This window comes from Pituophis catenifer, unplaced genomic scaffold (assembly GCF_029215685.1).
Source record: "Pituophis catenifer annectens isolate HBS135680 unplaced genomic scaffold, rPitCat1.0.hap2 SCAF_1, whole genome shotgun sequence".
In the NCBI taxonomy this organism is placed as follows: domain Eukaryota; kingdom Metazoa; phylum Chordata; class Lepidosauria; order Squamata; family Colubridae; genus Pituophis; species Pituophis catenifer.
Window position 1 is genome coordinate 135,411,196 of NW_027256881.1, and position 26,280 is coordinate 135,437,475.

Here is a 26,280-nt window from a genome sequence, read left to right on the forward strand (position 1 = left end):
AAGGGAAGGGAAGGGAAGGGAAGGGAAGGGAAGGAGGGAAGGAGGGAGGGAGGGAAGGAAGGAAGGAAGGAAGGAAACCATGAGCCAGCCTTTAAAAAGTTCTAAAGCTTCCCAGACGGGGCGTGTGGGCGCCTCCATCGTCTGACAGAGGACGGGGCCTCCCTGAGGAAACGTCCATCCCTGGCAGGCACCTCCAGATCTGAACCAAGCAAAGGCTGGGAGGAGGAGGAGGCCAAGGAGGAGCTTCCTCAAGCGCCGCCGGCCAGAGAAAAGCGGCGGGGTGGGCCTCTCCCTCCTCCCTCCTCCCTCCTGCAAAAAGCGAGCCGCAGCCGGCGGCGGCTCAGCCGGCGGCTCCGCGCCCTGCGAAGTCCGTTCCTCCCCTCCGGCGTCCACTGAGAGGAGGGAAGAGCGTTTCTCTCGGAGCCGATGGCAGGGGCCGCCGCTACGCGGTGAGGAGCACCTGCCGCGTCTCCCCGAGGACTTGGGGTAAGTAAAGCGGTGGGAAACTTTTCCCACCGCCTCCTTAGAGAAGCCGGTGGCTGCGTGGCTCGGAGGCTCCTGTTCCTTGGAAAGGAGACCCGAAACGAAATGAGGGGACCGGATCGGCCTCGGTGGGCTTTTTTTTTTTTTTTTTTTTTTTTTTACCCCTTGGTCCATTTTATTCAGCTCGGAGGTCGGCGCTGCGTCGTGGGAACGGAACGCGCTATTTGTTAGTCGTTGAGCCTGGCCGTTTACGTTCCTTCTGTTTCTGAAAAGCAGCTCGGAGTGATGGGGAGAGAGGCATTTTCGCCCAGCCGTCTTGAGCTACTTTCAACATCCAAGTAGACGTGAGTCATCCCAATAAAACGGGGCGCAAGCCCAATTCGTGATACGGTTTTTTTAGGAGGCTTTGGTTGTTTTGTGTCGAAAGGCAAAAGGCACGGATGGATCCGTCCCAGGTCGTTTTAGAAAGGTGTCAGTTTTGCCTTGGAAAAAGCAGCATTCGAAGGCCAATTATTAGATAAATTAAAGATTAAATGATGAAGGGAGAAAGGGAAGAACATTGATGGTGATCACTTTTTACACCTATTAAAGCTGTAGTCAACCGTTTCCCCTTCTTTTCATTATGCTTTCTGTTTTTTAATGATCTTTTTTCTGGGTTAAAACATGGATACATAAGATCAACCACATTAATTTGTTCCTAATGGTAGTGAGCAGTTATCCGGAGCCTCCAACTAACTTGGCTTTCCCTGAAAAAGCTAAGCAGGGAAGAGATTGGTTAAAGATAGGATAGGAGACCACTAGGAAATCCCAGGGCTGAAGGCTAAGTTGGAAAACTGAAAGTTTCCGAAAAGACAACTGTGGCAAACACCTTCCGTATCCTTACTATGAGTGTAAATGTGACCATCTAATAACCAGGAGTCAAGGTCAGTGTAGATAATATTTTTTAAAAAAAAAAATGATAAAAACTATCATAGATGCTCATATATGAAATGCGGAAGGAGAAAACTGCTTCTTCTGCACTCTTTCTCATAATGCCTTAGTAATTTTATATATACATTTCATTGTTCAGATGTTTCTAAACAGAAGTTGGTTTTTTTAAAAATTCTACATCGTGGTCATGCCAATATGACAGCAGATATAGATTAACTGCCTATCATTTAGATTTTTTACAACAAAGTTAATTTTTGTTATCTGTTTTGATGTTTCTAGTATACAGATGAAGGGCAAAAACATATAGAATATTGATGCTAGCATGCAGGAATTCTGGGAGATGAAGTCCACACATCTTAAAATTGCCAAGTTTGGGGAAAAAATGCTTTAAGCTCCTACATCCTTCTCAAACAATGTTCCTTGGATTGGAATGATGAACAGATCAGCCTTTTACTTCTGCAAATAATTGTGAATTGCTCCATGTACCCGCACCCTCCTTGCGATTAAAAACTCCTCCCTACTAACAAGATGAAACAACCCAGGGCAGGGAGGGGGAAGAAAAGAGGAACTACTGCCTGTTGGTGACATTGAAGAGAAGGTCACATTTAATTTTAGATTTGGATTGAAAGGTGATGGACGTTTCCCTGTATGGACTGATATACCAATACCTTTTTAATTTTTTTAAAATTAGTTTAAAGTTTTAGCTGATCTATTTTTGTGTTCTTGGGGTTTTTTTCTTTCTTTAGTTATAGTGATTTTTGTACGCGAGGATCCTTTCCCACCATGTCAGAGTTCTGGCTAATCTCAGCTCCAGGGGACAAGGCAAATTTGCTTGCCTGGGACAGAATGAACACCGTGACTTCGAAAGCCAACCTGTCCAGCAACAGCAAGTTTGCCATCCCTGACCTCAAGGTAAAAAGCAGGATGAAAAGTTAGGGCAGGGATCAAGCATATTTCTTCTTCTTTTTCAATAGAGTGGGTCTTTGTACAGGGAAAATTAGTTGAATAATATATATAATTTGCTGCTTTCTGAAATGCTTGAATAACATGCACCATTATTATTAATCAGTGGGTTAATTACTAGCAGAAAAATCTGGAGGTCTAATCTGGTTCTACTCAAGCCTGTTGTTCGCAGAAAATCTCAAAAAAATTAAGTTAAACAATCTATGAGCATCCTTAATGGTCAAGATTGCAATTAATCGAAGTGGAACTCTGCCATAGATATCTTATATGGAGAGAAATTAAGTAGAATTTACTCACAAATAAACGTACATGGAATTGTAGCATTAATAAACTAAATCCGAATGAATTCAATGGGACCTAGTTCCAAGGAACCATAAATTTCATTGGGCATACACTTTGAATGGAGATGCATAGCAATTTAATGAGTGTCTGCAAGGAAGCGGGGCTGGGTGGGAATTATAATATGTACATAATGTCATTGTGTCATATTTTACCATAATTGATAAATCATAATGGGTTACCAATGCCATTAGCACGTCCATTCCAAATAAGTCTTAGTATGCTGTGTAAACTTTCTCATGGTTAACAGAGCTTGGAATTATTAAATTACTTCTTCAATATCATTCTGCACTAACATGTTAGCTAATTTTGGTGAAGTACTAGACGTAAAAAATATAGGGATTAATAATAGGACTATGATAAAAGTGCTGGCTGATATCTGAAAATTACCTTCACTGCTGGAATCTTAAAGTAATAATTTCAGGAAGAGATGCAGTGAATTTATTTGCTGCAACCAGTCTCTGCTCAGATTATATATAAATGAGGTAAGGCTCCCCCATTTTAAGGCTTAAATGTGTTTTCCTACTGAAGTTGGCAAGAAAATATATATTATATTCAGTGCCTTATGACTGCATATGCAATATACTGTGAACAATAAAGCTGTTGAGGAACACCAAGAATAAAATAGGGAAGAAGTCTTATAGAAGTGGATTTATAATCACATGATAACATACAGTTTTTCCTTAATTAGAATAGAAGAAGAGGCATTTCTGTCATATTCCATTGAGAAAAAAATGTTCTCCCTGATTGACTTTGGCTTCCTCCGAGTGCCCTTAATACTTTGATTACACAAAGAATAATCCGGGCCAAAAATAATAAAAATATATCATTCTGGTAAAACAGTTGTGCAGCTCTTCTGTTTGTGTTAAAGTATTTGTGTTCCCTTCCACAGGTAGGAACTCTGGACACACTGGTTGGCCTCTCAGATGAGTTGGGAAAACTTGATAGTTTTGCTGAAAGGTAAAATAGAACTTATTTACTGCACACAAACACAAATGGAAGTTGTTTCTCTAGGTCACAGGCTTTCTGCCTCAACCTAACTCTGACTTGTTTAAGCTTGGTCCTAGAGGTCAGCCAGATCAGGCAGGCTTGGCTTTAGTCTTTTTAAAGAAGAGTTGGGTCTAACTCCTGTGTTTTATTTTGAATTGAATATATTTAGATCTAGGGAAGCAGTGAGCTTCACCCCAGGGTAACCAGCAAGTCCCTGGGAAAAGTGGTCCCTGCCTCTTCATTGATCTATTCCAGGGGTGGGCAACTATGGCCCTTTTATGACTTGTGGACTTCAACTCCCAGAATTCCTGAGCCAGCCATGTTAGCTCAGGAATTCTGGGAATTAAAGTCCACAAGTCATAAAAGGGCCATAGTTACCCACCTCTGATTTCTATTCTATACACTTATTCTGAGGAGCCATTTACCAAAGAGGAACCAGAAGCTGGGTTGGGGTAGGGGTGGGGGGATGTGTAGGAAATATATATATATATATTTGCAGAAGCACTACAAATGCTCTTAAGAATATCTAAATAGCTCTGTTCTGTTTTATGTGGAAATATGTCCATCTGGAGCTGAATCTTCTCTAAATCCCAATCCCCCCCAAGTCTTCAGTGTTCAGACTTCACATATTTGAAGGATGGTCTTCTTGGTTTATTTCTTAACCCAGAAGCAAGTCCTCCTATATTGGAGGAAGCCAAAGTCAATCAGGGAGAACATTTTTCTCCCAGGCTGGTAATAGCAAGTCCTCCTCCATTGGTATAGCCATCACTAAGAGACGCGGGAGGACTACTAAGACACACAACACAGAATTTGGGAAAGAAGATATAGGGGTGAAAAATGAAGTGTATATTTGGAACACTTTAGTGGGATTTGGCAGCTTGGAACAAAAGTTGGGTTTGGTGGGGTGTGTGTGGGGGGTGTAGGATGCTCCCCAGCCCTTCTCCCATTTTACACTGAAAAGCATAGTCAAACAGGCAAGACAGATCAGAAACCCTATTTTCTCTCATTTCTTTTTCTAAATGCCCACTTTCCAATTCTCTTTCCCCTTTTGTCTGTGGATATTCTCAGTCAAACAGGTCCTGGTTATCTCAGAGGTGCCTTTTCAAAAGGCAACTGGATTATATATTTTTTCTTTTTCCCTTGAGGAAAAAGACATTTTGCTTTTCATTCAAGAAGCTTCATCAGTTCTGGCTGGATGTGGGGGGGATGGAAGGGTTAGTCCTAATCCTTTCATTCCCTACCACCTACTATTCTTCAGTCAGAACTGATGAAGTTTCTTGGATGAAAAGCAAAACATCTTCTTCTTCCTCAAGAGAATATATATATATATAGTCCAGTTGCCTTTTGAAAAAGCACCTCTGAGTCTTTCCCCTTTTCTTCTTGGTCCTTGCATCTAGATCAGTGTTTCTCAACCTTGGAAGCTTGAAGATGGGTGGATTTTGGGAGTTGAAGTCCACCCATCTTCAAGCTACCAAGGTTGAGAAACACTGATCTAGATGAAAGGTTAGAAGTATGAAGCTGTATATTTTATTGAGGGTTTGGGATTATTATTTTTAAATACAGAACACACAGGCCTATCATTAAGAAATAGATTTGCTTCTCCTCAATGGGACATTGTTTCTCAGAATCCATCTCTTTTCTCACCAGGCTCCTTAATAATATCATGGTCACCAAAAATTAAATAATTCAACTTTGCTCTATGCATAGACATCCATTCCTAACCATGCTGGTGCCAAAACTACAAGAAATGGGTCCCACACTGTGATGCACATTTAATCTCTTGCCCCCCACCCCCCGTGCAGATTTTCATTTTTATTTATGTGTTGCATTTCTGCACGATCCATCTCAACTAAGTAACTCTGGGTGGTTTACAATAGCGTAATAAAACAATATAAAAACCCGAATATTAAAGCACAGCTAAAAACAGAATTAAAAACAAGTTAAAGCTTACAAGTTAAAAGGAAAAAAAAAGAAAAAAAACTTTTTAAATTTTAAAAAAATAAATTTAAAATTCAGAAGGCTAAAAAGGTGAATGAGGCAACAGGAGTTCCCTCAAGCCACCAGCCATCCTGAGGGTTGCATCATACTCTTAGATCCCCATGCTAATTGGAAGAGACAGTTCTTAATCCTCTTCTGGAAAACTAGGAGAGGGGAGGGGGCTTGCCTTATCTCTGGGGACAAGATTTTCCAAAGGGCAGAGTCAACGCAGAGATGCCTCATAATAGCAAGCTTTTTGCCCTGCGATTTCAACCCCACATTTCTATTAACTACATTCTTTTATAGAAGAAGCTGAAGGTCTGATGGGGAAGTTCATCTGTTGAGAGAACAGAATTATATGTGAGATTAGCGCGTTATAAAAATGAATGCAACAGATGCTGAACCCCTTGGACAAAGAGAGAATTAGGTCTGAAGCTATGCCAATGAACTCAGCATTTATATTATAGTTGCAGAGAAGCAGATTGTTAGTGGAATTGTTATTAGATCAACATATGCAAGAAATGCTGGTACATCTAGCTAGGCAGCAGAAACCAGCCGGCACTGCTTCTGACCAGCGAAGCAGGGAAGGGGCAAGAGTTTTCAGGGTCTCTTGTTTCCGTGCAGTTTTATTACTTATTTACACAAGGAGGCAGAGTATTTTTCCATGTCACTTTGTAGCAGCCCGTGGCATTCTGATGCTCTCTTGCCCGTCCATTCTTGAGCTGTTTCCATCTCGGATGGCACGCTCTCCTTGCAAACCTATTTTTAAATGCTCAGCAAAGTTAAAATGGTACAGAATTAAGATGAGAATCCTGGGAAATCTGTGTAGAGACTGAATACTTCAAAAGCAAACTAATGTCCATTTGTAAATATATTTATTCTGAAGGAAGCGTTTTTGGACTTTTCCCATTCTGCTACATCAGTTACATGCCCAAACCCCTACCTGAAGGAGCATCTGTGAATCCCATAGGCTTCAGCAATGCTTCCTCCATTCGTGGTCGCTTGTAGGCTACAGTTTAAAGCAAACTACATATATACACTCTGATTCCAAGTTTGCTTTTTCCTCTTCCTGAACAAGCCACACCTTATTTTCTTGACACCCAGTAGCAGTTGGGAAACAAACTTTGTAACATAGAGAAATTACTAGGACTGAATTGTTAGTCCATCAATCAGAATTGAGTGCAAAATAACAGAAGATCATGCACACAGTATTTTTAAAAAAGCTTATCTTCTTATTTTTAGAACCAGAACTCAACAGGCCTTTAACACAATACCCCAAACACACTTTAAAAAATAGCCAGTTCTCTTTGTTCTTAATGAAACTTCCTGTTGATCCATCACTGATCTGTCTTTTGTCCATTTCTGTCTCCATCTTGGTTCTCACCTCAGGGACTGTGAAAGTGATGGTTTTTACTATCTAGCTGTAAAGTTATTTCATGTTTCTTGAACTAAAATGTTACTGTTTTGTTCTTGTATGAAGTGTAATAAAGAAAACTGCCCAGTATATTGGAGAAGTTTTAGAAGATTCAAAAGATAAAGTACAGGAAAACCTGCTGGCTAATGGAGGTAGGCCTTGAAATCATGGATATATTGTTGTGTTTGGATATAGTTTGTTGTTTTCACTCAGTTTCCAGTAATAACCACTGGAATTAATATGCTCGTTTATTAGGAACTTAGATGATGCTTCTAGTTTTAGGAAATAATGCTTGTAGGTTGCATTTTTCATTAGCTTTAGGACAAATTCCTGTCACTCTATATTCTGTAAATTATGGATGAAATGATTTTTTTCTTCACTGCTTATATGATTAAAAAATTGTGATTGTTTTACAAGGAGTCCCGATTTCCAGAGAGGTAACTATTACAGGTAGTCCTCAACATACAATAATTCATTTAGTGACCATTCAAAGTTACAACAGCACTGAAAAAAGTGACTTAAGACTGTTTTTCACACTTACGACTGTTGCAGCACCCCTGTGGTCAGATGATCAAAATTCAGACACTTGGTAACTGGTTCATATTTATGACCGCTGCTGTGTCCCAAAGTCATGTGATCCCCTTTGGTGACCTTCTGACAAGCAAAGTCAATGGGGAAGCCACATTCAGTTAACAACCATGTTACCAACTTAAAAATTGGAATGATTCACTTAACAACTGTGGCAAGAAAAGTTGTAAAATGGGGCAAAACTCACTTAACAAATGTTTCACTTTGCAACATAAATTTTGGACTCAATTGTGGTTGTAAGTTGAGGACTACCTGTACTCTACAGTTCCATACATATTTATTCTACATATCACAAAGTATTTAATTGTTTCTAATGATACGGAGAAGCCCTTAACGGAAGTCAGCAGTGAAGCACAAGGAACAGTAAATGTAACAGATTGGAAGAAGAAAATCAACTCAGGCTAAAATGACACTTTAAGCTACAATGTCTCGAGAACATTGCAATTGACAGCCTTTCATAGGTTAAAATGGGACCCAAATTGCCCCAAATTCAGCTTTAGTTCATACCTACGTACAGACGCTTTTGTGCAATCTACTGAAAACCACCTTTAATGAACTGTTGAAATGTCTATCGATAGCATAAAACCAGAATGGAATTCTGCTCTTTGGCAGACATCTTGTGCCAAGTGATAACTTTACTTTTTAAGTCAGGTATTTTTGAAGATCAATAATTGCACTTACTGTATTTCAGGCGCAAAGGACAAAATGAAATGTCTAAAGGGTATGTTGTGTTCGGGGGGGGCGATGTTTCTTGGCCAGCATGCACTAGTGTGTTTAATAATAGAGTTGACTCCACATCTGGTTGTAGGGGTACAGTGATCAGGTTACGATGGATTTCTCTAGTAACAACCCCGTAGCTTGATCACCATCTCCCTATGACTCAGATTACTGCAGGTCTGCATCCTTTATACGACTGTTGATTTTTCCTTTTCTTCAATCTTTTTCTTTCTTTTTAACTTACTCCGCATGTATAGTGAAAGGAACTGTAGGGACTATTGGAGTGTGTGAAACTTTTTGCATGCATCTGTTTTCTTATGATCAGTTGTATCACTGGCGTTCTTCAGCGTGCAAAACAAGTTACTACAGTTTTTACTGGATAGATTAGTTCAGGTTAACCCCATCTAAACTGTAAAAACTCAGATGAGAGTTTAATGACAGCAAATATAGCTTGCCGCTGCCATCTAGTGGTTATTTAGATTTTGCAGCCTGGGTTTGGTACATAGGTAGTCCTTGATTTACGACCACAATAGAACCCAAAATTTATGTTACTAAGTGAGAAATTTGTTAAGTGAATTTTGCCCCATTTTGCAACTTTTCTTGCCACTTTTGTTAAGGGAATCATTGCAGTTGTTAAGTTAGTAACACGGTTGTTAAGTGAATCTGGCTTCCCCATTGACTTTGCTTGTCAGAAGGTTGCAAAAATGGGATCACATCAGTGGTGGGTTGCCCCCAGTTCAGACCAGTTCGCAAGAACCGGTAGTAAAACCGGGGTGAGGCTCCGCCCACTGCCCCAGATGTTGTCTTCGGCGATCTGTGCATTCGCAGAAGCTTCTGCGCATGTGCAGAAGCTCGGCGTGTGCATGATCCTGTTGCGAACCGGTAGTAAAGGTAAGTAGAACCCACCCCTGGATCACATGACCCCGAGACACTGCAACCGTCATAAATATGAATCAGTTGTTAAGCATCCAAATATAAATCACATGACCATGGAGATGCTGCAACAGTCGTAAGTGTGAAAAATGGTCATAAATCACTTTTTTCAGGGCCGCTGTAACTTTGAATAGTCACTAAACAAACGGTTATAAGTCAAGGACTACCTGTACCCAGGGCTCTTCCTTACAGGTGAAGGCTATTCGTTAGTCCTTACAGGGGAAAACAAAAAACAAAACCCCCAACACACACCAGGCTGGCATCAACAATCTACAATCTTTGCCAATCTACATTCTCGCTGGCTCGTGATACTTTCCTTATATAGCTATTGTAGCCATCTTAGGGAAAGGAAGTGGTGATTCCCCTTGTTTCATTTCCTGCCCACCAAGCAATGCTTGTTGATTAGGAAACAGTCACAAGTCTATTTTTCTCACGGGTGGGGAGTGAGGATGGGTGAATTAGATCAGGGGTCTCCAACCTTGGGAACATTAAGACTTGTGGTCTTCAACTCCCAGAATTCCTCAGCCAGCTGGCTGAGGAATTCTGGGAGTTGAAGTCCACAAGTCTCAAAGTTGCCAAGGTTGGCGACCCCTGAATTAGATGATTGGTTAAAATGGCAGATTAGCCCACTGTGATATTGCCTTACACTTAGTCCTCCCGACTGGGACCAAAATCACAGCCGTTGAGTGAAGTAGTCATTAAGCAAGATGCCCACATGACTGCTTTGCTCAATGGATACAATCCTGGCATTTGCAGCTGCGGTCATTAAACAAACTTGTGTGTCTCCCTCATCCCTTGAAACATCATGTGCTCATTTCCTTACTGTTCTGCCTCTCCATTCCAAATAGGATTTTCAGTCCTTGAGTAAAGCGACACTCACTCAAAACTGGTGCCAGGCAGTAGTGGGTTCCTCTTTACTTTTGCTACTGGTTCGGAACTGGGAGCGCGTGCATGCGCGCGCTCGCTTCGCTCGCTCATGGCGCTTCTATGCATGTGCAGAGCATCCGTGATGATGTCCAGGCAGGTGGGCAGAGCCTCCCACTGCAGTCACTACCGGTTCGCCTGAACTGGTGCCAGGCCTCCAAACACCCCCCCACCCCCGCACCTGCCTGAGATATCCCATGCTCATTACCTTACCACACTGCCCCTCTGCAAGGATTTCAGGTCCTCTTCTTTCTGCGAGCTGGCTGAAAGAGCTGCCTGCTGGAGGATTTCAGCTTTCCTCCATGCACAGAAGGGAACTCCTTCAGTGGGATGCAGGAACAGAGCTTAAATCTTAACGATTTCAGCTCTATTTCTTTACCCTACTGAAGGAATTCAACTCCTCTTGGCAGGTAGCCCCGGGAAGTGAGAGGCAGGCAGCAGCAGCAGCTTGAATTTTCCCTGCCAGCTTTCCCAGGGATTTTCTCGGGAAGTCGATTGAGAAGACTTCAAATGGTGATGACATGATTGAAGGGTGCTTGGCAACTGGTTGTAAAAGGCAAACAGGGTGCCAAGCAATGTCTTGTGACAGCTGGAAGTGCTTTATGGGCCATAAAGCGCCATTTCAAGGCCATAGTAATTCTGGACTGTCGTTACACAAATAATCGAGGACTACCTGTAAAAGTATGGAATTGGGACATGGGGAGACATAAGAGGGACCTTTGCCAAAGCTCCTTGGATCATTTATATCTGTCAGTCAGATCATTTCTGAACATGAGTAGGGTGTTCTGAAAAAATGCTAAACCCATGTTCAAAGGTAGCTTGGAACCACAAATATGGGGGACAAGTAACAAGTGAATCGGAAAGGAGCTGTGATGCTGTCAGCAAGTAACTTTCCATTTTAAGCATCTGGCAGTAACCAAGGGATAACCATTCAGAACATGTGCATGGTAATTGACTTCCTGAATCACACAATTCTGGGTAGTCTACACCAGGGTTGAAATCCAGCCGGTTCTGTCAGGTTCTGGAGAACCGGTAGCGGAAATTTTGAGCAGTTCGGAGAACCAGCAAATGCCACCTCTGGCTGGCCCCAAAGTGGGGTGGGAATGGAGATTTTGCAATATCCTTCCCCCAGGACTGGGGATGGAATGGGGATTTTGCAATAGCCTTCCCCTGGAGTGTGGTGGGAATGGAGATTTTGCAGTATCCTTCCCCTGGAGTGGGGTGGGAATGGAGATTTTGCAGTAGGCTTCCCCTGCCATGCCCACCAAGCCACGCCCACCAAGCCACACCACGCCCAAGCCATGCCCACAGAACTGGTAGTAAAAAAAAATTGGATTTCACCACTGGTCTACACATAATCACAACACCACGGCATCCACTGCTGCCAAAGCCAAAACAGAGGGAATAAACTATCCTTTCCTCTCCCACCAAGGGGGACATTCAGCCAGTTTGCACCACTTTGGGAGAACCGGTTGGTAACTTTCTGAGCAGTTTGGAAACTGGTTGTTGGAAGAAATCATTAGGGCAGAGAACCGGTTGTTAAATTACTTGAATCCCACCACTGGACATACGTATCTGTGATGCAATGTGCCAAGAGTCACAAGGAATGAAGCTGCATAAAGTGATCTGGGAGCATTGGCCAATGGGGATAACAATTGTAGCCCTCTTGTCAGCAGCAGCAATGGAAAGCTTTTAATGCACCCACTGGTGACAGACAGACCATAAAAGCACATATATAAAAATCATAATGTAAGGGAGACCGTGAGTTTTAATCCTGCCTTAGCCACGAAAGCCGGCTGAGTGACCTTGGGCTGTAACATATTATTTGCATTCATGGTTTATTCAGAAGAAAAGAGCACAGTAGAACGGATTCCAAAATAAGATATGTGACAACTACAATAAAGTGCTGCATGGTGGAATAGTTCTGTTTGGAATCCATTTCATTCCCTTTCAGGAATGAGGCAGAAAGGTTTAAGATAGGGGTGTCCAACCTTGGCAACTTTAAGACTTCAACAATTCCTCTGGAAATTGAAGTCCACAAGTCTTAAACTTGCCAAGGTTGGACACCCTTAGTTTAAGGGAAAGTAAAGGGCCAATCAGTTAGCCCTAGGCACAGTTTAACACCGGGCTGTGCATTTAGGAATTTTACAACATTTTTGGAAGGAGTCCCATTTGCTTCTTGTATGTTCCTACTGAGCTGCCTCATACATATTTTATAGAAGGAGGCTAAAGATGAAGCCTGTTGATTTCAAGTCTCCAAGTCCTTAATTCTTGATGTGCACATTAGATTTTCGACACCCAGGAAATATAAGAAGGTAAGGTGACTCTTTCTAGGAGAAGCAACACTAGTCTAGAGATACCAAAAGGGAGCCAGTCTGATACCACAAAAGTAGGGGATTGTTGTAGGCATTTGAAAAAGGCATACCATCCACTAAGGAAGAGGTCTCCATAGTCCACACCTACTTATGTGCCGGTCAATCATTCATTTCTTTAGATCACCTGGATTTGCATTGTGTATGTATCCAAATGCATTGTGAATGTTTAATCCCATAGGTTTCTTGCAGACATACCATCTCACACACATGTCATGGACCTCTTAAGTGAAGAAGGTTTCACTTCCTTTTTGTGTGTTATTAAGGCCTTGCTAAGAACTACACAAAGTTGCTGGGATGTCTAGAAGCATCCTCAAATGTTCTTTCTTCTGTTTTTTTTCCAGCTCTAACTATGTGTGTGGCCATTTGTTTGTTCTGGCACACATGTATTATTTAAAACGTGGTTTTAAAAAAGTACCTTGCCCCACATTAGGACCCCCTCTTGATCATTTCTAACCCCCTGCAGTGTCTCCACGCTACTTTTGACATCATAGCAAATGTCACTTGAATGGCTTTTAGGTGGACCAAACTGGCTCAAAAGACCAACCCACAAAAGGAGAGAGCTAAAACTACAAAAGCAGTTTTTTAAAAAATAAAATAAGTCAGGGGGCTTTATGGTTCTCTAGCCAATATGAACTACATCTTTCAGGCCCCCAGATCTTGCTGATTGTAGCTGTGAAGCATTTCAGTTCAGTGACACATTGTGTGGGGCATGGATTGTCTAACCCTGCCCTAAATTAAAGCTAACTATGGTATTACTTTTAATCAAAATCTTTACTTTCTTATTTTCTAACTATAGTGACAAGATGAGACCCAAGATAAATATATTCCTCTTCATGAAATTAATTGGGTAAATCTTTATTTTTAAATTGTAAAGAATTGGCAATAGGGGAGCTTGATATGTGGATTAGTATCTAGAAAAAGGAATAAATGCAAGATGGCAACACTTCCCAATTTATATCGTAAATGCAAGCTAGTCTGGATGCAGGTTTTCATGAGAAAAGATGACTTTATTCTCAGAATAATTCTTATACACGTGCAGCTCACTGGATTTACTTTTATCGTTTCAGTTGACTTGATTAGTTATCTAACAAAGTTTGAATGGGACATGGCTAAGTATCCAATAAAACAGCCACTGAAGAACATTTCAGAAGGATTAGCAAAGGTAATCACTCTGTTTCCTCATTTCTCCTGTATCCAGAATTACTCTTATAAAAGCTAGTTCCCAGGAATGATAATAAAGTGCTGTTAATTAAAGTGTATTTAATTACTGAGGACAGCTTTCTCAGGAACCCAGTTCTGGATATGATGGCTACTAACTCACTTTGAAATTTATCAGAAAGTAAACTGGGCCCTTTTTCCACATTGTCCAGTTCTAGCATTATGTAAATATCTTCTTCCTCGTCTTTCTCCCCACAAAGATATTCTTGTCTGAGAGGAAAAGGAAAAATAAATATGTAATATCTATATCATCCTAAGAAGTATCTCCTGTAACTTAAGGAGACTATTTAGTAATTTATAATTCTAAATATAAATTTTAAATCTGTCTTAGAAGCAGTCACAAGTCTGTCACACAGCAGCTTTTAGCAGAGAGAAAGCATTTATTTTTGTATCTGTAAATCTGAATTGCAAGTGTGTATTTAATGAGGGATTTCACCCTAGTACAAGGAAGGATTTTCTTCAGGACCATAACAGAGCAAGAATAAATCAATTTCCTCCTTTCCTTCCCCATCCAACTTGTTATGAGAGAAAGACAGCTGTATCTATTTAAGTTGCCCCTAAAATGGAAAATAAGTTTTGACCCCTTTGGTAAGTCTAACAATAGAATCTATATTCTCTATAGACTTTTGCATGTATGGAATTATCTCAACTTTAAAATGGATGCAGAGTTTATATTAATGATAGTATTGATTTTGTCAAGCATATATAACAGATAAAAGTATAAATATGATTATGAATACATGAAATGGATACGAATAAAAGGGGACATTAGGACAGGGACGGTAAGCATGTTGGTGCGCTTATACACGCCCCTTACAGACCTCTTAGGAATGGGGTGAAGTCAACGGTAGACAGTCTAAGGTTAAAGTTTTGGGGGTTTGGGGAAGAAACCACAGTCAGGTAGTGCATTCCAAGCATTGACCACTCTGTTGCTTGTGTATTGTTGTGGTTGAACTGGATTTCCTTTTTACGTTTAGCAAATTACCCAAATCGAAGCAGACATGAAAAGCCGAGCTGCTGTCTACAACAACATCAAAGGAAATCTTCAGAATCTGGAAAGAAAAACGGTGTATGTGTTTAGATAAGTTTTAATGAATTGCGTTTTCTGTATGCATTGGCATATTGACTTCCTATGATGATGTCTTAACATGTTAGCTGTATTGGGAATATAGTAATACAGACAAGTAATGAGCTTAATCAGGGAGTGGGGTTTTTTTTTTTTTTTTTGGTGCTTTTGGGTCAATATTGAAGACTTCTAGCCTCTCTGGACAAGTCGGCAAGTTGCCATTGCCTGCTTCCTAAGGCTGAGAGAGGTGATTAGCCTAAAATGGCTTCATGCCTAAATTGGGACTAGAATTCACCATCTCCCAGTTTCTAGCCTAGGGCCATTACACCAAATTGTCTCTCTAATCAGCTCTTTAGTGGATCTGCATTAATTAATCTGTTTAAACAGAGTAAACAAAAGTGCCTATTTCCTCTAAGCTTACCATAATATAATGGCTGGATTTGCTTTAAGTTTGTCCAAAATTTCCCAGAAAACATTTTCTTTCTAATTATCCAATTAAGCATCTACTTAACACTTAGAAAATATCAGTGGTAGGTAAATCCTCTATTGATTTTTTTTCTGGCTTCTTTTTTTTTCCAGAGGAAATCTTTTGACCCGTACGTTAACAGATATAGTGAACAAAGAAGACTTTGTATTGAATTCCGAATATCTCATCACTCTACTTGTTGTAGTTCCTAAGTAAGAAAAAGTTGGGTTTCCTATGGATGTGCTTAATTGTAATACTTTTTAGAGAAAATTCTCTGTATACGTTATGCCAGTTTTACCAGGAAAATTCTGATGCAATGAATTGATAGAAAGTCCTCTACTAACCAATGAGTTAATGGAAAAGGACAAGGTTTGAGAGTTTATTGCCTATAATAAAATTCTCAATTTAGCTCTGCTCGAATTCACACTGAATGTATTTACAGGTAGTCTTCGCGTAACGACTGCCCTGTTTAGTGACCATTTGAAGTTATGATGGCACTGAAAAAGTAACGTTATCAGTGACCTTTGCTCTTGCAACCATAGCAACCATTCCTGCGGCCACATGATCAAAATTTGGGCACTTTGCAATGTCAGACATTTATGACCGTTGCAGCATCCCACAATCCCACAATCACCATTTGCCTACTTCATAACCGGTTTCTGAGAAGCAGAGTCGATGAAGAAGCTGGCAATAAAATTGCAAGTTGTGGTCATGTGATGTTTCACTTAACAATCATAACAACCACGGCAGACAGAAGTGAGGTCGTAAGTCTGTTGCAGTCATATGTCTTGTTTAATGACTGCATCGCTTAGTAGTGAAGTTGCTGGTCCCAGTTGTGCTTGTTAAGTGATGTATTGCAAATATTGTATATTCTACCTGAGAGATTCAAAATGCAGGTAGTCCACAGCTTACAACAGTTAGTTTAGTGACCGAGGTTACAGCAGCAGTGAAAAAAGTGACTTATGAAGATTTTTCACAATTACAACTGTTGCAGCATCCTCATGGTCACATGATCAAAGGCAACTGACTTATATTTATGATGGTTGCAGTATCCCAGGGTCATGTGATTAACTTTTGAGAACTTTTGATAAGCAAAATCACCAGGGATTCAATTAACAGCCATTTTACTAACTTAACTGCTGATTAACTTAACAACTATGCCAAGAAAATGAGGCAAAATTCACTTACCAGCTGTCTCACTTAGCAACAGAAATTTTGGGTTCCATTGTGGTCGTAGGTCAAGGACTACCTGTACTATGTTGCTTGCAATGAGAACTTCTTTATTTTTGAAAAATGTAGATGCTGCTTTTTCTTTGCAAAATAAATCCAAGGATGCTGGCACACATAGAACATCTTTTGTTCATGCTTACTCAAAAGTAAAACCCGTTGAAAGAACTGGATATTCATTCACCTCACTTCCTCACTGTCATCATATTACTAGTTGCTTCAGGTAGATTTAGAGAAATAGAGGTGAAGAGGGGGGAAAGGAGCATCATGGAATCCTTGTAGATAAGATTCAAAATGCAGTTAGTTAGTCCTTCACTTATGTCATACCTCAAAAAGGGGACTTCAGAGTTCTGGCGGTCAGGCCCCCTCCATGGTTACATGACTGAACTTTGGGTGCTTGGAATATGACTACATTGGCAGCCATTTGCAATTCCCCACAATCACATGGCGACATTTTATCACAACCGGACACTTCCGGGTTTTACCAAAACTGGGCAAACCCAAGCTTTGGTTCGCTTAATGACCATGAGGATCACTTCACAACTGCCACCCTTGCTTAATGATCACTGCAAAAAAAAATCACAATAATTTTACAATTATCACAATATATGACCGTAATGGATCTATTACAGTCATATGTAGAGGACTTCCTGCATGTGAGACCGGATTCTAACTACAAGGAAACTTGAGTATAAACCCTGAATTTTCACCTCTCAAATCTTGGGCCCTGTGCCATGCTTGAATCAACATAGTTGGGAAGACTATTTTGTCAACATAGTTGGGAAGACTATTTTGGGAGTGCAATTCAAGCCTCTTAACATCAGCTATTTACAATGGAAACTGGTTAATCCCTTTAAAAAAAAAATGGAATGGGGATCGAGCAACCTGTGTTCTCCAGATATTTTTGGGCTCCAACAAAAGTATAAAAGGTGCAGCTGAAGAAGCCCAGTGCTCTCCCATTGGAGATTAAGTGGGACCTAAAATTTTAGTTTTTGTTTTTTTTTAAGTTTCGGTTATGAGGTAAAAGGGGTGCCTTGCAAAGTTTGAATAGTATGTTTCAGCCACTTCTGGAATTTGGCACAGGAGAGGCTGCCGAGAGCCTCAAGTGTATGGAAATTGAACATTCTTGTCATACAGGATCTATTTCCTTGTGGTCTTCCCGCCCACCCCACACTTATCAACTTGGCACTAAGATTTTCTGAATTTCTATAAAGAGAAGTAACAATCATTGTACTTACGGTAGACGTTTATACAGAGACGCTGTACAAAATCTGTCTTGTTGCAGAACAAGCTATGTGCAATGGCAAAAAACCTATGAATCACTCTCAGATATGGTGGTTCCTCGCTCTACAAAGTAAGTACAACTTTTGGACTGTATTGTTTCTCTTAACGGATTCCAACCTTTTGCTCAGAATCATTGGAAGTCAGGTAGCATGCAAGTATGAATATTGCAGGGTACCCTTGGACGAACTTAAATGGAATTAGGTTCTGATGAGTCGCCTCTTCTGCTAGGAATTTTGAAAAAGAAAGAATTTGGATTGTGGCAAATTGTGACAAGAAATACCTCTTGTTCTCATTTTAAAAAGTATTAAAGTATTAAATATTAATACTATATCATTGTATAAAGCTTTAAAGGGTGCTGGGGGAGGTTGTATTAAAGCTGCTGAGCTCTACCTTTTTGAGATTTCTTCTTATATATCAAGGTTGTTTTTTATTGGCAAGGAGAGGAGAGAAGGGAAAGGGAGGAGGGGAGGGGAGGGAAGGAGAGGAGGAAGAGGAGAGAGGAGGGGAAAGAAGAGGTGAGGAGGAAGAGGAGAGGAGGAATGGAGAGGGGAGGGGATGGTAAGGGGAACGTAGATAGCAATTTTTGGAAAGTGTGTTCAGTTGTTTTTTGAAGGACCTAGTTCCTTCTGTTAATCAGATGAACTTGGTGGTGGTGGCTAAATGGAAATTAAAAAAAAACCTTTGTGTAACAATAGAGTATGCGTCACAATATTATTGTGTAGATTAAGAAACTGCTGAGGAAGTAATTGAATCTGACAATTACTACTTACGATAAGTTATAATTATTAACAATCATAATTACACTCTCGTTGTTAATTGCTTTGGCACCTATCACGGAAAAGCAGGATAGGCTTTAGAATAACTGGACCAATGAATTTGATTCTTGCAGGATGATCGCTGAAGATGCAGAGGGAGGGCTCTTCACAGTCACCCTGTTCCGAAAAGTGATTGATGACTTTAAGACCAAAGCCAGAGAGAACAAGTACTGATTTCTTTCTACTTTTGTGCCAAAACCAGAATAGTTCAGGCTCTTTCTCCTGTTCTGAAATGAAACAAGACACATCTGGGCAGTAATTTATCAGAGCTCTTGAATAATTTGCACAGGGCTGGATCCAAGGGGGGGTCTGTTTCCATCCACAGAACAGGAAGAGGTGGCAGCAAATTCTTCTCTACCCTCCATGAATCTTGAGGATGTAGGGAATGTCCACTATATGAATGGACATCTATTTATCTTACATTGGGGACACACCGTTCATGTATATTTTAACCAGATTTTAAACCTGTTTTAAGAATATTTTCATAAAATGAATATCTGGGTCAACACTGAAGCGAGAGAAAAGAGAGGAAGTTGGTTTTAAAATGCCCATTTTACCCAAGTATTTTCAATGAACATAAATGAGGAGTGGATGACAAATAAAGCAGTCTTAAATGCCATGGCTTTTTAAACAATCTGATCACTTTCAAATGTTTGATGCTTACGTATCAAACCTTGAATAATCCTAATCCTAAACTTTGAACAATTTAGGGACTCAGTTTATTTATTTATTTATTTGTTGGGACTTGTATGCCGCCCTATCTCCACAGGACTCAGGGCGGCTCACAACAATTAAAACCGAACAGACAAACCATTAAAACAGAAGTCCAAGTTAAAATTAAGAAATTCAATAAAAACCAGATTAAAACCCCCATCAGTCCAAGGCGGCCAGGTGAAATAGCCAAGTTTTCAACCCATGGTGGAAAGAGTGAAGGTCAGGGGCCACCCGGAGCTCCAGAGGGAGTTGATTCCAAAGGGCGGGTGTGCCCACAGAGAAAGCTCTCTCCCTGGGGGTCGCCAGCCGACACTCTCTGGCCGACGGCACCCTGAGTAGGCCCTCCCTGTGGGAGCGTACCGGGTGATGGGAAGCTGTTGCTGGCTGCAGATGGTCCACCAAATATCCCGGGCCTAGGCCTTGGGATATTTATCTGAATATTTATTCAGTTATCTGAAACAACCCCTTCTGTCAAATCACATTCGTTACAAACAGAAATTTTGCTAGTAACACCACCACTTACAGATTTCCATATGATGCTATGTGATAGAAGAGTTCTCTCTATGGCATCTTCTGTGTACTGTATGAGATCCCCCTCTAGGCTAGGTTTTGATTACAGGTAGTCCTCAACTTGGGCCCTTGGCAACCAGCCTGCATTTATGGCTCTTTTTGGCATTTGGTAGTCACATGATTTTACAATTTTGCTGAAAACGGGCATCAACTCCTGGTTTTCAGTCAAACCAGCCCATTGTAAACGATTAGTTCCCTTAATGACCATGGTATTCGCCTAACAATCGCCATGGAAATTGGGTCAGTCACATGGGTGACCTGTTTTACGACCATTATGACTTATGACCATGATGGGAAGTCTCCATTACGATCATAATCATCAAGGACTACCTGATATCTGTGGGAGACACACTCTGCTTAGGCACACGGTGGAAGTGTACGAATGCCTACTTGGCATCTCGCAATTCTCATGCAAATATGTTTTGGATTGCTGCCTAATGAGGCATCCATTGGGAGGGGCATCCCAAAAAATGTTTGAGGGTTATTGCAAAGGAAAGTTTGGGGACTGCTGATATAAAGGAATGGGGCTTCAAGTTTTGTCTTTTGTTGACCCCACCCCCGCCTCCAATAGTGCCTCTGTAGCTTAAATCATCACTTATTTTGACTGAATTGGGACCACTGTCTCTCCATCTAACCAAACACACAGGATAGCTGTTAATTCAAAGAGGAAGGATAGAATATACAGCAAAATAAGAAACCCTTCATAACTTCAGCTAGTGAGTCACTTTTTCCAGTCTGATGCATCGGCAGGGGCTCACAGAGCTGAAAATAAAGCAAGCTTATTAAGGATGACAAGAGATCCTAAAAGCTTTGAAAATTGGTCTAATATGATTTACTCCCACACAGCCAAAACGTACCTTGTTCCCCAGCTAGGTTGTGTACCTTGTGGTTTGAAAGAACATTTGTGTTCAAAAGCCCAGGCAGGAAGCAGCTTTCTAAAAGCCCACATGCTGAATGTCTATACTGATTTTTTTTTAAGGTTCATGGTGCGGGAATTTTATTTTGATGAGAAAGAACTGAAGTGTGAAAAGGATGAAATGAGGAAATTAGCTTCTGATAAGAAGCAACAGTATGTAAGTAAACATCTTCAAGTTGTCCGCATTGACTTATGTGCCCGACTTGCTGACTATTTGCTAAATTACCACATAATCTCACTATTAATGGTTTGCCCAGAAATGCTGTATGTATGCTTGGGATGATATCCAAGATAATTCATTATCTGAAAGGGTTGTTCACACAACACATTTAACCTGATTGCTGAATTAATCCATAGCCATAATCCTCATGACTCATTGGCCCATAAATTAATCAATGACTTAGGTTTGCACCCCAGGCTAAACAAAAAAAAAAAAAAAAGGAATCAAATTTAACACATTGCGAATACAGCTATTATGTAAACATTTGGTGTGTGCATGTGTGTGTTTGTGAGCCAGTTTGCTATAGTGGTTAAAGCACCAGTTAAGAAACTGGGAGATTGTGACTTCTAGGTTGGGGCTCAAAGCCAATTGGGTAACCTTGGGTCTGTCACTTTCTCTCAGTTCTAGGAAGGAGGCAAGGGCCAACCACTTTTTAAAAACCTTGCCAAGAAAATTACAGGGACTTGTCCAGGCAGTTGCCAAAGCCAACACTGACTCAAAGATGCACGCATGCATACAGATGCACACACACATGCACACACACACACACACCTCTCATTAGGCACAAATCAATGCAGTTTCCTCTCATCAACATAGTGTTTTAATACGGTATTATAGGTAGTCTAGAGTAATACTCTTGATTTGCTAAAAACGGGACTTTCCAATATCTTCCCTGTGAATGGATGTTACCTAACATTGTTTATTTAATATGGCCATCCATCTTACACAAATAATTCCGGGAAGCATCTAAGGATTAAAAGCACACAAGCGGCTTCTGGTTTGGCTTCTGTCATCGCTAGACGGTCTTTTGGGACCGCCACCCCCGCCGCCTGTAAAGAGCCGCCTTTACATCTGGGAGGCGGCTCGAAAAACTCTGTTTCCTTAAGGAAATGTGAGGAGAGGCGGCGAGAGCAGGTAGAGCCCTCTGTGAAGTCCCCAGAATTTTTTTTTTACTCTTGGGGAGGAAGCAGGATGAGGCTCCCTATCCAGCTCGCCGCTGCTCCGGGCTTCGGGAGAACTCTGCGCTTTGCAGAGCTAGACGATGTGACCAACCTAATCAGCGAAAACTAACAGATTGCTTGAATAAGCAGGATGAAATCCGGATTTGGGACTCTAAATCGCAAGTATTTGTAACAACCCTATGATCGATTTTAAGAATGAAGAGAGAGTGAAAAGGGAAAAAAAAAAGGTTTAAAATGGCGGCTGGCTGAGGCTTGAGAAGAAAGCTGAAAGCGAAAGTCTTTCCGTTCGAATGGCTTAATATGTTACAAAGTATTTTGAGAAGAATAACAGATCTCTGCAGTGCTGGTGTTTTTGGGATGTGGAAGATGGCCTGTGATTGAGCGGATTGGAACTTTCTATTTTGGACTCTCTGAAAAATGGATTACGTATATGTTGAGCTATAAGACAAGAGAACTATGGAATTGGGGCATGCAGATGATCTGGCTGTTACCCTAACGTGGTTTGTTGGAATTAATAATCTAGACAAAAGACATTACAGAAGATACCATATGGAATATAAATATAAAGTCACTCGGGGTTTTTTTTTTATATACAGAAATACTTATTAATGATGGGGGCAGATGGTAATTGAAGATACTGAATATGCTGTTGGAAGCAGGACTTGATGTTACCCTAACATGGTCGATGGAATTAACAATCTAGTTGAAAGACATTACAGAAGATACTATATGGAATACAAATTTAAAGTCATTTGAGGGTTTTATTTATATATGGAAATATCTTTTAGTGATACGGGCAGAAGAATAAAGATATTAAATATATTATGTATGGTAGACCTGTAGGAAAGTGGGTGAAACAAAATTGATATGGTACAAGGTGATAGGTAACGTTACTGATTGCTTAGTTTAGGAAAAGGGATGTTATGTTATTAATATACTTAAAAGATTTGAATTAAGAGATATACGTATGGGGGTGGAGGAAATGGGTAGATTATGAGTAGAATAAATGCCAAATTAGGATCTATTATATAGTTTTATAGCCGAATGCTGTTTTGAAATGTATAGTATACCAGGGACATAATAATAATGTTAAAAAGAAATGTTTAGCACATAGGGGGTGGTGTAAAAGGGTGGTAAAGTATTATATAATGTGATATTAATTTGGATTTCATCTTGCAGTAGCCATGGGGCGAGGGGAGGGTGAGGGGAGGTTGGGGGGGGGGAAAGGGGAAAAAATTTGTATTTGAAAAACTTTTTCAATAAAAAAAAAAAAAAAGCACACAAGCCACAAAATACAAGCCCCAGGACCCACAGGTAAAACAGTGACCCCATTCTCGACTAGTACTACGCCCTCCCCCCAATAACAACAGCAATGGACGTCACATAAACCTCTTGACCCAAATGCCTGGGGAAATCATTATCCCCTGAATGCTGAACAGAATGCAATCCAACAGACACCTTTCAAATAGGTTGGCTAGTTCTCCTGCAAGCTTTTCCCAGCCAGAGGTAGTACCACGAACTGTAGGAGACTTGATTACTTGAATCACTGGCTAATATATTTGCCCCATTTTTGGAGGGCTTGGATTTTGAGGGAGTGAATGGGTAACTAAAGCCTGCACAGACCTTATTTTGCATGAAACCCATGAAAACCTGCCATCGCTGAATATTAGTGAAGTAGAAGTGGAATTTGGGGGCATAATTGGAGGTTCTGAAGGCCATAAAATAGGATTGGAGGTATATGCAGCCCACAAGTGACAGGTTCTGCATGGATGTCAAATTCCCACTATGTCAACTCTACTTTACCTACCAAGGAGTTGTTTTTTAATCACTGGATGCTGAATCAGATTAGCTGCAACCTTGCTGGGCGGGGCCTGGAAGTACAATTAGCCATTTGGGTTAAGTATTGTGGGACCATGATGATACCTAAATGTAATTTAAGACTGAATTTAAGAAAGCGGATTTCATTGCTTCTCACATATTTTATATTATTTTGTGAAATTTTCAAAAAATTGGGCCACCAATTTGGAGCCTTTGAGAATTACACTTATAGTTCTTCTGTTGTCTGATACCATATTTTACTCATTTAAAGGGTCCTCTGTTGAGATGGTTGAAGGTGAACTTCAGTGAAGCATTTGTGGCTTGGATCCATATAAAAGCACTAAGAGTTTTTTCAGAATCTGTCCTCAGGTAAACAGATGAAATTTCATAGGTTAAATTTTTTTCCTAAAGCTAATCAAAATCTCAATTACATATCCCGGTTGATCAGTTTAACTTCCTCATTGATTTTAAACATACTTTGGTGGTTGTCTGTGGAGTGGGTTCTTAAATGTTCCAGGAATAAACAGACTGTAATTAGGCAAATATTGTGATAAGAGTTAATAAGGAAAATAAACAATCTTTGATGCAGTTTAAGACTTTAAAAACTCCTAGTCACAAACAAAAGCAGAATGAGGATAGTCGATAGGTAAAGTAAAAATTCCTTGCGTTGCATTCCGCTGCTTCCACTTTAACCTTCATTGCATCCATTCAAGGTATGGATTACCAGTGAACTTCCAGGCAATGCTACTTCATCCTAATAAGAAATCTATGAAGAGGTTGAGAGAAGTATTAAATGCGGTTTTCAAGCATCTGGACGAAGTAGCGGCAGCCAGCCTAATGGACGTAAGTATTCCATTTCAGGTGGCCCGCCTAAGGATGGAGATGGCAAACAAGGGCTGTGGGAAGCATAGCGCAAAATGGGTAATGCGTCCTGTTCTCTGACCCTTCCCCTTGTCTCATTTTTGACACCACCTTCTGCCTCCCAATCAGGAGGCTGTTGAATAAACGATAATAAATCATTTAGAGCAGGGAACGATGGCCCCTTTATGACTTGTGGACTTCAACTCCCAGAATTGCCGAGCCAGTTGAAATCCACAGCTCATAAAAGGGCGATAGTTTCCCAGCACAGAACTGTGTGGATTCCCAGGGCTGCAGTTACCCCACCCTTAAATTGGCCTACCTTATCCCTGTAACAGCCATGAGGTTTTCAGAAGACATAAGAGCAGGGGTGTCAAACTCAAGGCCTGGGGGCCAGATCCAGCCTGCAGGGTGCTTAGATCTGGCCTGCAGGGTTGCCCTGGAACACAGCAAAAAGACAGGCCTGTGGTGCCTCTGCCAATGAAAATGGAGCTCCATTTTCGCTGGCAGAGGGTTGCAGGAGGCCATATCAGCCGAAAAGGGAGCTCCATTTTCGCTGGCAGAGGGTTGCAGGAGGATGTTGCAGCCGAAAACGGAGCTTGGGAGCCCATTTTTGCTGGCAGAGTGCTCAGGCCAGCACAGGTGCCCCCGACATGAGTGACGTTGAGCTGGCCACCCCGACCTCCCCCAAAGTCAAACACAACCCTGATGCAGCCTGCAATGAAATAGTTTTGACACCCCTGACCTAGAGACTTCCAATGCGGGATCAGCTTCCTTACACTAATCTGGGGATTAGTGTATTTACTGCTTGTTTGAAGTCTTTCATTTCACAGTACTTGCTCCTGTTATAGTTAGTGATGTTTTTGGAAATATTCCCTCACATTTTGTAAAAATTGTAGCACCTATCTAGAGGTCTTAAGGAACTCACTCTACTTTCATGTTTTCCCCAGACTTCAGTCGACATTCCTGGTTTGCAGCTAAACAATCAGGATTACTACCCTTATGTCTATTTCAAGATTGACCTCAGCCTTCTCGATTCCAGCTAAAGTTTGCTGCGCCAAGCAGGACTTGTTTTTCAGTATTGGATTTGTGAACAAAATGACATCCATTTTGTTTTTAATGCAAACATAATAGGAATGTGGCCCTTTCGATGCAGAAAGACCAAGTAATTTTAAGCAAGTGATCATTGTAGTTCCTAGATTTGGCTTGACTATAAGTAGACTGGTTGCTTTTTTTCCATTTTGACAATTAAAAGATACTGGAAGCTTTTTTCTGATTGTATTAGAAAACATGCTTCGCAAGGCATTGTGTTATTGTATTTATTCTGTTCTAATTACAAAACACGCCTGATCATCTAAGGTTTTAAATAAAATCCAGATATCTGGCGGTTACGGTAGAAATATCCTGGAGTCATAAATCTGTAATTGGTTTAATGTATTGATTCAGTCAACACAGCAGTTACACAGTGAAATTTCAGAGGGAAATATGTTTGGGAAGTTAATTTTAATCTGGT

At 40.7% G+C, this 26,280-nt stretch overlaps 1 protein-coding gene across 1 annotated transcript; it reads left to right on the plus strand.

Moving 5' to 3' along the window:
• Positions 1 to 291: 291 nt before the first annotated feature.
• On the plus strand, positions 292 to 26,072 carry ATP6V1C2 (ATPase H+ transporting V1 subunit C2). The gene is made up of 14 exons (XM_070932984.1): positions 292 to 486; positions 667 to 827; positions 2,160 to 2,325; positions 3,608 to 3,675; positions 7,163 to 7,248; positions 13,701 to 13,795; positions 14,829 to 14,920; positions 15,497 to 15,595; positions 17,896 to 17,964; positions 18,784 to 18,876; positions 20,973 to 21,066; positions 24,181 to 24,278; positions 24,623 to 24,752; positions 25,718 to 26,072. Exons 3-14 carry the CDS (start codon positions 2,197 to 2,199, stop codon positions 25,811 to 25,813), a joined length of 1,149 nt encoding a protein of 382 aa, XP_070789085.1. The 5' UTR covers positions 292 to 486; positions 667 to 827; positions 2,160 to 2,196; the 3' UTR covers positions 25,814 to 26,072.
• The last annotated feature ends 208 nt before the right edge of the window (positions 26,073 to 26,280 follow it).